The sequence below is a fragment of the Vitis vinifera genome, chromosome 13 (genome assembly GCF_030704535.1).
Source record: "Vitis vinifera cultivar Pinot Noir 40024 chromosome 13, ASM3070453v1".
NCBI lineage: Eukaryota > Viridiplantae > Streptophyta > Magnoliopsida > Vitales > Vitaceae > Vitis > Vitis vinifera.
Window position 1 is genome coordinate 13,568,010 of NC_081817.1, and position 12,709 is coordinate 13,580,718.

The following is a 12,709-nucleotide window of genomic DNA, read 5'->3' on the forward strand; positions in this document are numbered from 1 at the left end:
CTTAAATCCCTTCGAATCACTTTGACTGGCCAATACATGGTAAGCTTAAGGTCTCTGTGGATGCTTATTGCTAGATCCATATCAGTCCATTAGTTATCATGTACGAGCCATTGGAAAGTGATTCAAGGTGATAGCCCATAGTGTCTTAAGCCATTAATGGACCTTGACTACCATCTCTAATGACTTTTTATGGATTAAAACTTCATTGTCAAACCTATACCGGTTCGGGAAATAACTATAGGTTAAATCCCCAATGCGAGGAGAAAAATCCGGAATTTTCCACTTTGCATCTGGAACTTGAACCTAGCAACCTTTAGCTCCGGGAGACTTTCTTTCTTCCACTTTTTACTTAGTTCTATGTGAGTTTAGTTTAAATCACCACTTTCAAAACAATTTTATTTTCTTTTAAATTTCAAGTTTGTGCTAAAGGAAATCATCAGAATCAATTTCTAATTTAGAGTCTGTCACTGATAGAGTGAAAACCCATCCCTGAGTTCGACCCTAGAACTGCTATACTATAGTAGCTTTGCTACGCCAGTATAAGGTCATAGGTTTTATAAATGTTTTTGATTAAAAGACCCGGCTGGGAAACGAATCACATTGGATACCACCTTAATGCAGTCTTTCTCCATAGATGTCCAAGGACAATGATCATAAGAAAGACAACTCCAAATCCAAAGAGTAACAAACCCCTCTTGGAGTTTTACATCATGTACTTGATCAAATGCTCAACCATGTAGGTGACATGACACAATTTTCCCATTCTTGCCGTCCTAAAGGACTTTAACCCCAAGAATATATTGCGCATTCCTCTATATTTTCATCTATAATTGAATAGACTATTAGATCTTGACTGATGACAATATCCCTACATCATATCTAATAAGTATATTGTCATCTACCTATAAGATCTAAGAGCATCACCACACTTTCTTGTGCCTTCTTATACACATAAGGCCCTTTGCTATGAAAATGTTTGGTTGTTTTATCTAATAAATGAGGCACACTGCAATAAATAGGAGTAATCTGATGGATTTGAGCATGACCACTGTTTAAAAGGCTTTCCATAGTTGAAACAAAGTTTCAAACTATAACCTTTAGCTACAATCTTAGCCACATAAAACTCAAGTTTTCCATCTACTCCTACGTTCCTCATGTAGACTAACTTACACCTATGGGTTTTATCCCTTTAGGTGCTTCTACAGGAACCCAAACTATGTTAGAATACAGAGATTCTAACTACTCTTTATAACTCCTTGCTTTAAGTGAGAAAAAACATTGCTCATTGCTTCATCGTAATATGTGGGATATAAACCTCCCACTACGATGAGGCACTGGTGTACTAGAAGTCATAGGAATGTCTTTAACCTTTCGGATCCATAGTATCCTATGCAATATGGGATTATCTTCTATTATATCCCCCAATGTATATCACTTTTTTCCATATTCCTTATTGTATAGTTTCAATAAAAAATCTGACATTTGTGTCAACAAATATCTTCTGATGATCCTAACTATAAAGGTAATAACATAAAAATCCTCTTAGATATCCTATAAACGGATATACCTCTTAAGAAAAAAAGGTATTACACAGTCTACAAGGCATATCCCTAAAAGAATCTAGTAAAAGATAAGAGACTTGTCCATGATCTCACTATGTCCATTCAAGTTTGATATCTTTTTTCCATCTCTCCATATTGCAATGGAAACCCTGGTGCACATAACTGGGAAATAATCTTGTGCTCTAATGGAAAGAATCAAACTTATTAGACATATCACCTTGATATAATTGAAGTGACTTGGTATGTATACCCAATAGGTTATCCGATCTCGCCTTAAATTCAATGAATGTATCCAAGGCATCTGATTTGTGCCCAGTTGGGTATTTTAATCAAAAATATTTATAAATCCTATGCCCTTATACTAGCGTAGCAAAGCTACTATAGTATAGCAGCTCTAGGGTCGAACTCTGGGATGGGTTTTCACTCTACCAGTGATAGACTCAAGATTAGAAATTGAATCTGATGATTTCCTTTGTTAAAAACTTAAAGTTTAAAAGAAAATAAAATTTGTTTTGAAAGTGGTGTTTGAAACTAAACTAACTTAGAACTAGGTAAAAATGGAAGCAAGAAAGTCTCCCGGAGCTAAAGGTTGCTATGATCAAGTTCAGAATGCAAAGTGGGAAATTTCAGATTTTTCTCCTCGTATTGGGGACAACAACATAAAGGATGGTTGTTTCCCGAACCGGTATAGGTTTAACAATGAAGATTTAATCCATAAAAAGTCAATAGAAATGGTAGTCAAGTTCCATTAATGGCTTTAGACGCTATGGGTCTTCACTTTGACCCACTTTCCAATGGCTCGTACATGATAACTAATGGTCTTATGTGGATATAGCAATAAGTATCCACAGAGACCTAAAAGCTTATCATGTATTGGCCATTCAAAGTGATTCTAAGGGATTTAAAGCAAAACTTTAGATTTAAAAGCCATTTATGAACTCTAACTACTTGTATTTAATGCACAAGAGTTTTCCACTTTTGCATCTGGACTTTTCACCTAGCTTCCTTCACTCCAAGAAACCAAAGGTTTAGCCTCTCATTCTCTGGGAAAACATCCTCAGAGGTTGTTTGGCTTCCAAGAAAAAGAAAATAAAAGAGAGAAAAGGAAAGCAAAGAGAACTCTGTATTTCTCCCCGAGAGGAAAATTTCACTAAGTGTAAAAAATACAATAATTCTTTCGAGAGATGATTTCCACCCCTCTTATAGTCTTTACAAAGCAAAGCCTGTGATTGGCTAATTACAAGGATAAGAAAGGAATTTACATTAAAAAATACAAAAGAAAAGATCTCATGTGGAGTCGGCAGAACAGAGGAGATTTCGCACCAAAGTCACATGAACAATACAAGGTGCGAAATTCGCACTTGCATGGGCTAGTGCGAAATTCGCACTTGCATTGGCTGGTGCGAAATTCGCACTTGCATGGCATTTTCGCATGAACAATACAAAGTGCGAAATTTGCCATTTTGAGATCCTTATACGAATGGCAATATACCACTATAGGTACTTGATTTGTCAGCAATTCCAAGCCGGTTCCGAATATGGGATTCTTGAAAGGTGATTCTGCACGATGAACAAAATAGAGCCTCCCAAAGTGACAGTGCACGGCTACAAAAACTGCTTCTTTCATCTGTTTTTCCTCTTTGCTTCTTTCCTTTACTTGGCTTGTCTTAATGATCCAAAAAACTGTCAAAACACTAAAACTAGCCACAAATATGATTAGAAGTCATTGCTAGGTCCTTAACATGCCAATTAGAATAAAAATGGAGAACTACTACACAAAAGTGCTTAAAACATAATGAATTAAAGGCGCAAAATAGCACTTTTTGGGTAGTAATCAGCATCAAATTTCTTATGTATGTATCCAAACTTAGAGTAATCATCACTAAAAGTGATGAAATACCCATACCCTCCCTATGCATGGACATTAAAAGTTCCATACATTTCAGTATACTAGACTCCAAACATTGTTTGGCTCTAGTTCTCTTGGTCATTTTACCATCTATATAGGATTCATAAACTGGAAGATCTTTTGGAATCAAAGAGTCCAAAATTTACTAGTCTTTGGATCCTATTTAGATTAATATGACCTAGATTTAGAAACAAAATGTTTAATTAGTGCTAGGTTTAATCCTGAATCTGACTATTCTCATCACTTGGCAAAGTGATAATGGAATACATATAAAAGAAAAAAACATATTACCTTCCACTAACCTCCATAACTAACCTTGCATTTGAAGCTAAGTATAATTCCATCATTTAACCTTCTTACTTGTTGAATATCCTATAAGGACTTACAAATAGTGAGCTTGGAATCTATTCACCATAAATAGTGAAATCCACCACTAAATATTCAATAATGAGAAAATGATGTATACTTTCCTTTTTTTCTTTAGGTACAATGGGCATTCCTTTTCTAGTGCTCTAAAAGGTCACAAAGGAATCACTTGCCCCTGAGTTTGCTCTCTTATTCCTTTTCTTTAACTTTCCTTATTTGGTGTTATTCTTCTTCTTCTTAGTAGAAAAACCTGAAGAACCTTTGACTTCCATATGAACACCCTATAATCTTTGAGAATCCTCTTAGCCATCTCGAAAGAAAGTGGAAAGGTCTCTAAGATCATATGTGTTCATAACAGGCCTAAGAGTAGCTTGTCAAAGATGACCTACCCTTATCACCAAATAACCATTGCAAACTAGAAAGAAAATATCAAAGTCTTTAGTCATAGATATATGTTGCTATTGCAACACATTATCCAAAGATTCAAGTATTAGACATTTGGTCTTTTGATTCGTCTAATACCACCTTGATATACCACTCATTCCATTTGCTAGGTTAGTTCATAAGGAATAGCTAGATAAATGTCCTTACTTTCCTCTATAGCAGTGACCTTAGACCTAATTCTTTCTGAAAGGGATCTTGAGATTTTTCTAACTACTTTAGAATTAGGAATTCGTTCTTCAAGGTTAAAAAAAGAGTTCACAATATCACTCAATTCAGAATAAAAAGAAGAAAAGTTATAATTCTCTTGCATTCTAAGACTTTCAAATTTAGAAGTGAGCATTTGTAACTTTGGCACTTTCACAATAGAAGTTCCTTCATGAGTGACCTTGAGAATATCCTCGACTTCTTTAGCACAAGTACAATTAGCTATCTTTTGAAACTCATTAGGACTTACCCTATTAAATATGCTAAAGAGAGCCCTAGCATTAGCTTCACTTCCATCGTTATATAATTCATCCCATTCTTGTTTGGGTTTTAACTCAATAGTTGATGTGCCATTCACATCCAGTCTCAATGGAGATCCCTATCCATATTCCACTAAATTCCAAACCCTTTCAACTTGCATTTTAATAAAAAAATTCATTCGAACATTCCAATGGGGATAGTTACTCCCATCAAAGTATGATGGATGATTACTACTCAAAACATGCTATTTTGTAGCTTGTAATTAGCTCTTTTAAACACCCTTGAGTAGTAATTATTACCTTTTAACTCAATTGGCATGTTAGGGACCCTTGCAATCGTTTCTAATCAAATTGTGTTAAGTTTTGGTGTTTTTGATAGTTTTTTGCTCACCAAAGCAATTTAAGAATGAGGGAGAGTTGTATATAGTTCATGGAAAAGATTTTGGAAGCTCAAATTCATGAAGAAACCAAGCTTTGGAGCCTCATAGTCCTTTTCCTTAGTCGTTCAAAGTATGCAAGGAAAGAGCAATGGAGAGAGGAAAACAGAGTGAAGAAAACAGAGGACAGTAGTTACAGTCTTCCTTTGCACTTTTGGAGCACTTTCCGAAGTCCATTTTCTACATGCTATATACCATTTCAAAGCTCAGGAAGTCAAGAATCCAACTCTTTAAACTGTGTACGATTTGGAACTAAAATGAGGAAGATATGGCCTTTGGAAGACAACTGCATCAAGCTGAGGGACAATTTCACACCTTGCGAAATTAGAACTTCAACGTGCGAAATTTAAAGTGGATGGCAGCTGTGCAGTCGCGGTGAAGCCCAACATGCGAAAGTGATTTTGTAACTTGTGAACTTGGATCTCAACATGCGAAAGTGGATTCTAAGTTGCGAAATCAACTTGCGAAATTTTCGCAAGTCACCATGCAACGTGCGAAACTAGGATATTTGTGCACCGACTCTTTTTCTTCTGATATTGTGTCTAAATCTCCATTTTCTCCTTGTATTCAGCCACTCATGTAATTCCTTAGCTAGGAAGTATTCAAGGAAGGGTAAATTACCTTCCTATATAAGCTCTCTTGTAAACACTTAAAAAACTCTCGCTGGGGAGCTTTTTCCAGGAGACCAACTTTTGTATAGTTTTGGAAGGAGAAATACAGAGCTCTCTTTGCTTTCCTTTTCTCTCTTCTATTTTCTTTTTCTTGGAAGCCAAACAACCTCTGAGGATGTTTTCCCAGAGGATGAGAGGCTAAACCTTTAGTTTCTTGGAGTGAAGGAAGCTAGGTGAAAAGTCCAGATGCAAAAGTGGAAAACTCTCGTGCATTAAATACAGGTAGTTGGAGTTCATAAATGACTTTTAAATCTAAAGTTTTGCTTTAAATCCCTTAGAATCACTTTGAATGGCCAATACATGATAAGCTTTAGGTCTCTGTGGATACTTATTGCTAGATCCACATCAGACCATTAGTTATCATGTACGAGCCATTGGAAAGTGGCTCAAGGTGAAGACCCGTAGTGTCTAAAGCCATTAATAGAACTTGACTACCATTTCTATTGACTTTTATGGATTAAATCTTCATTGTTAAACCTATACCGGTTCGGGAAACAACCATCCTTTATGTTGTTGTCCCCAATATGAGGAGAAAAATCTGGAATTTCCCACTTTGCATTCTGAACTTGATCCTAGCAACCTTTAGCTCCGGGAGACTTTCTTTCTTCCATTTTTACCTAGTTCTAAGTTAGTTTAGTTTCAAACACCACTTTCAAAACAAATTTTATTTTCTTTTAAACTTTAAGTTTTTGACAAAGGAAATCATCAGATTCAATTTCTAATCTTGAGTCTATCACTGGTAGAGTGAAAACCCATCCCAGAGTTCGACCCTAGAGCTGCTATACTATAGTAGTTTTGCTACGCTAGTATGAGGTCATAGGATTTATAAATATTTTTTGATTAAAATACCCAACTGGGCACGAATCAGTGGACTATTTAGAGGAGCCCCAAATCTTGGTTGTTTCATATTAAAGTTGCAAGATCAATAAAAATTTGGTTTTTATCTCTCTCTTATACGAATTGAAAAACCAATGTTCAATGGGATAACACCCGAAAGAGGGTGAATAAGTGTATTTAAAAAGATTACAATATAAGCTTTAAATATTATAAACAAATTTTAACCTGTGAGATATCAAAGATAAATAGAATATCCAAAATCAAACAAATATGCAAAGGACACAAGGATTTTTATGTGAAAAACCCCCACACTAACTATGGAGATAAAAAAACACGGGGTCTAGGACCTCAAATCTAAATTCACTGTATGAGATCAAGTTACACAAAATTACCCGACTTCTTTACCTTAAAGACTTACTCTTTAAAACTTATAACTTGATTCATTTCTACGACACAATAATCTCCATGTGCTCCAATGAATACTCCTCAACCTTGCTAAAAGGATGCAAGTTTTCAAACAACCCAAGATTCAACACTTTGAATTCTTCTTGAGAGATTGGGAATGGTAGGGTAAGTTATGTTCAGTATCTCTCAATGTGTTCCCCCAAAAACACATTTAGGTAGGGTATGTATAAGAGAAAAAAAAAATTAGTGGAATTGGAATCAATTTAGAAATCATATTTTACTAAAAGCAATTTAGAAACATAAGAGGTTTAAAAGAATTTGAAAAGATTTCGTACTTTAAATTTAAAAATATTTGAAAAAAAAATCTTTTTAAAATTCTTAATTTTAAATTCTCAATTTAAAAGTCATTTCCAAACTATTTTTATTATTTGGAAAGATTTTTTTTTTAATTCTCAATTTAAAATTCCTTTCCAAATTAAAATTCTTGATTTAAAATTCCTTTTCAAATTATTTTTATTATTTGGAAAGATTTTTCTTTTGAAATTAGTTAAGACATTTTAACTCGATTAAAACTTCCAATTCAACCCTACCTTATCAAAAAAACTAACTTATCTTTACTCAATCCTTTTTAGACTTACGTGCGACTTTCTGATTGAGTAAACAACAACCTTGAATCTTCGATGAAAAGCAAGTCACTATCTAAAAAATTTTCTAAGCCAAAAAATAATTAGAACAAAATTACCAACATACATTGTAAACTCATTGTCTTATCAAAAACTACAAAGAAAATAATGCTACTCTACTAATGTACAAGAAACGTACTCACCTTCTCATTCTTCCTCAACAATAGCAAACAATGGAATCACCTCTCCTTGAGTTGGAATCCTATCAATAAACTCTTCCAATCACATCACACTCACCTTAAATTCATTCCTTGATCTTTGACCCATAATTGTTATTACTTTAGAATGGTGCATTGCCTTTACTACATGTGGATCAATCCATTTAGAGCTTAACCTTCTAAGGAAAAGATGAAGTTTGTTATTACCCTAAATTCTGGCATTTTTCACAACTATTTGTATATTTCGAAGTGTCCTTCATTAGAGAATTCCAATACAGCCTAGAATGAAGTATTTTTGTAGTAGTTTTCTTTCAAGCAAAATGGTCACCACACGCATCATCACATTTTAAGGACATCTTCAATATCTTTTTCTTGAATATTTTTTTTGATAATCTAATCACTATAGTATACAAATCATCCCATATGTAGTGCTTCACCTTTAACAAGAAAAAAAAATTCTATCTTCTATCTTCCATTCTGAAGGCATTTGACTAGTAGGAAGGCAATTGACTGTATGTGCATACTATGGAGCTTTTCCCTCAACCATCAAGGATGGTTATGGAAACTTATCATTTATCTGCTCTTCCTCTTTAAGTTCAGTGACAATTCTAAACAGGAGATAATCTATTGCATTCTTAACTCCTTTCTTGGCTCTAATCTCAATATTAAACTCTTGCAAAAGAAAATCCATGTTATAAGTCTCAACTTTGTCCATCTTCCAAAGAAAATATTTAAGAGTTGAGTAGCCATTGAAAATCACTATGTAAGAAAGTGTTTGGTAAATCGACTTAATGACAGAAAGTGACTTAATGACTTAATTTAAGTTATTAAATAAATTAAGCATCTTTGTTAAAATAACATAATATCACAACTTAAAGTCAAAACTAACTTTAAGTGTTAAGTCAAAATAGTTAATTATTCTTAATTAAATCTAAAATTATGTTTACAAAAAAAATTGAGATCGATATAAACCAAGTCACTAAGTCATTAAGTCATTTTAAGTCATTAAGTTGATTTACCAACACCCTCTAAGTTTCCAATAGATAGGATCTAAATTTTTCCATGGCATATACCACAACAAGGAGTTCTTTCTTGGTAGCGGTATCCTTTACGCATCATTGATATCAAATTTGGAAGTGTCTAAGGCATAAATTGATATTGAATTTGGTATTGGTTATCAAAATTATAATTCCGAAACCATCTTGAAATGCATAGTTCATGTTATGATTTGGGATTAATTTCTTAATGCCTATATCGAAATTCTAATATCACCTTGAAATCCATGTGGCTTTTTTGTAAAGTTGTAATCCACCATGGTCTGTCTTGAGTATATGTTTCATTGTTGTATTATTACTTTATTTTGCCTTTATATCCGTAAATTAATTAATGAAATGTCAAAGTTTCCTTAATTCACTTAATAGAAGTCTATGTATCTTCAAACTCAATAAGGTGCATAACACCTTTCCACTAGATAATCTAATACCCAAACCTATCATTGTTTGTAGACTTTGTCTTTCCATTTTTGAGAGTTACTTAGAGTTTTTTTTTTTCTTATTTTGTTATACCTTAAAAAATTAAATAAAATAAGCAACATCATCAAAGTCACAAAAAATTATTTTCAAAATAAACAATCAAATAAAATGGTTCATCATCAATTAGACTCACTAAAAATGTAGGTTCATAGTGTGCATGCTAGTAAGGTTTACCATGTCACACCTTGCTCATATACGAGGTCCCATGTTGTGCTCTTAGTGTGACTTTGTTACCCACGTTCTACAACCACCCTAGGAGAGCCCTTTTCCTAAAGAGCTTTTTAAGAATTTCCCATTCTAACGAGATAGGACATCATAAGTGCTTCCATAGGTAGAATGGATTTTCCATAATTATAAAGAGGAGTTATATATATATATATATTCCTTTGCTTAGAAACTCCTCTTTAAGACATCTCCTTTGAAGGAAAAATCTCAATTCAAGGAAATCTCACGCTTGAATTTTCATTGAGCCAAGCCATTCATGTGGCACCTTGTGTGTGCATGCCTACATGTTGCCATCCTGAAACCACTATCAAGTCACCACCTAGCACCCATAACGCTCATCCCCTTGCACTGCCATGCTACTTTGTCTCACATGTATCTCTCTTTATCACCTTGTGTTGAACATGTGTTGCATGCCATAGACAGTATTCAATGCAAGGTATCATTACATGAGGCCTTGGTCCCACATGATTATAATCAACATGATGACATTATCACAATAGGTGTCGGTTGTTACACATGAGTTAAAGAAGTAAAAGCTAAGAGTTGAAAGGGAAATGTCAACTGGTTTCCAAGTGTTGTAAGGTATTTGGTATTTCTTAATTTTTAACTATTTTTCTATTTTGATACAAAAACAACCTTTAATTAAATAAATTGTTTTATCATCTACACTAATCATTAATAATAATAATATTTTAATATTATAAATAAATTCAAGTAAACGTCAATTATAAAAATGTTCCAATAGGCATATATAATGTATGCTTTACCCTTCAAATTAGTCGGTTCTTATGATCTTAAACCATCACTAATATGACATTCATATTGAGTACAAAACTAATATTTCATAAATTTTTTGAGGGGCATTTCAAATATTTATAAGGGCTAACATGGTATTTCACATATTATTTGAGTGCATGTTAGGTAATTTAAAAGATTGGTAGAGAAAATGCTTTTGATTTTTTAAAAACATTTTTGAAATACCACCCCTACATGGCAATCATCCATGTCAAAATAACTCTCATGTAACAATCATTGTTGTTAGAAGGCCTGAAATCAAATCCTAAATGGATGTTTTTGAAAATGCTTTTATGAAACATGTAGTCAACTTTAACCTTTTTGGAAAGTTTTGTTAAACCCAAATATGCTTTTTGAGTTCATAACAAGGGAGGGATGGAAAAATAGCAATCAAGCAACCAAAATAGCAAAAACAAACCACATTAAGTAGTTGAGAAACCCAAGTTGAAATTCTGGAGTCATTACCTTGACCATTCAAAGATCACATTTGGAACGTTTACAAGGACATAGAAGTCATTCATTGCCATATTTGAATGACTTGATAAATATGAAAATAATTAAAATATATATATATATATATATATTCTTATGAAAATCAAAACTCACTCTTTTTAAGATCTGAATTTAATCTCTCCCACACATGGGACCGTGACTCACCCCATTTGCATTCTTATTCCCATCCCCTTTCCCATTTATATTGCCCATGCCAAACATAGAGATCACAAATCAAACATTTATAGGGCAGAAAAAAAGGGGTGAAGAAAGCAAAGTTAAATAAGCACACAGCATGATAAGTATAGATTATAGGATAGAAGTTTTACACCAGTACAGCTTTTCCAGAGAAGCTGTCAACTTAGGAACAACACCGGAACATTAACTCAGATTCACAACAGGAATGTTTCAGGGTTCTCTTCAAAATCAAAGGAATTTGAAGAATAATTTAGAGACAGGTCACAATGATTAATGAAGCAATCTGGGTTTGAAGATTAGCAAACCCATTCCAAACCAGTTGCCTTTTAATGTAGTTCTTTTAGTTTTAGACCAAGCTAGTTTTTTGGCCTGAATGAAAGCTGTTTGGAACTATCAATTAGTTCCCGGGTTTGACCCCTGCAATTGTAGGAGCCGCGCCTCTGGTAGTTTTGACATAGGAGGCATACTCACTGTAGTGCATGGTAAATAATGTACTCTGGTAACGGGTCAGTCGTATACGCTTGCGTTGGGTCTCAGTGATGGTGCCATTATAACCTGCCTTCCGCATCAGTGAGTCAATTGCCTCCATCTTTGTCCAACCTGAATCCAAAGTATGCCCACATTGGAACTTAGTTTGATCAGACAAAACAGCATGCCTACACAGAAGCAGTTTTACTACCACAAAAGCTTTACACACTTCAAAGTCCATCCTTCAGGACAACAAATCCCTCCCAACTCCATGACTGTGCCCAGAAACTAGAGCAACTTTGACTTGGCAGATTCTTTAAACTTGGTACTCCTCAAATTTTCACATTACAATATACAAATAAAGTAAGTTCTAAACTCTGCTGATGCCCAAATTTATACTTTTCATGTTTCAATTATACATAATGAAATTAATTTAAAAAGGGTAGTTGCCCACTCAGCCCCTTATCCACAAACATAACCAACCAAAACCACTAAGCATGCCTAAGACCAAGAACTGACCCCATTATACACACGATGAACTTCAAATAAAAAGAAAGAAAAGAGAAGGCAATCCCACTCTTCAATTTCACATAGCATTTTATTTGGTATGGATCGCAGTAAGAAGGTTGAAGTATAAAGGATAAAAGAACTACCAATAAAAAAGAAGAGAGCAAAGAGCAATTCCACTCTCCTAGATGAGAGCATGCTATTAAGGTTTGCTGTATAGAAAAGTAAAAGTATAAAGGATATGGAACAAAGCTAACCTTCATGGGCAGCCACCTCGGGCAAATATGTGGCACTTCGCCTTGTATTATAGTCAGGATCAGTAAACTCAATAATTATACCATGCTTTCCAATCTGCAAAAAGAAATTAATAAATTATGACAGTGGGAAAGAAGAGCAGTAAAAAATCCACTATCCAGAATTCATTCATGCTAAATTTAGGAGCTATTTTCCAATGTGCAAGAAGACAATTTATCCCACAGATGATATTCCATTCAGCATCTGACTGGCCAATTCCATAATTGCGGGTGGATAAACATAATGATTGCACTTAACCAAA

The 12,709-nt window shown here is 34.1% G+C and overlaps 1 protein-coding gene across 2 annotated transcripts in view; it reads right to left on the bottom strand.

The window, feature by feature from the left end:
• Positions 1 to 11,258: 11,258 nt before the first annotated feature.
• LOC100255042 (uncharacterized protein At2g38710) overlaps positions 11,259 to 12,709 on the bottom strand; it is a 30,204-nt gene continuing 28,753 nt past the window's right edge. For both annotated transcript variants that reach the window (XM_002268122.5, XM_059741463.1), the window contains exons 4-5: positions 12,411 to 12,504; positions 11,259 to 11,778 (exon numbers count right to left, since the gene is read on the bottom strand). In XM_002268122.5, coding sequence (XP_002268158.2) covers positions 11,576 to 11,778; positions 12,411 to 12,504 — 297 coding nt within the window. In that variant the 3' untranslated portion in view covers positions 11,259 to 11,575. The remainder of the gene's footprint in view (positions 11,779 to 12,410; positions 12,505 to 12,709) is intronic.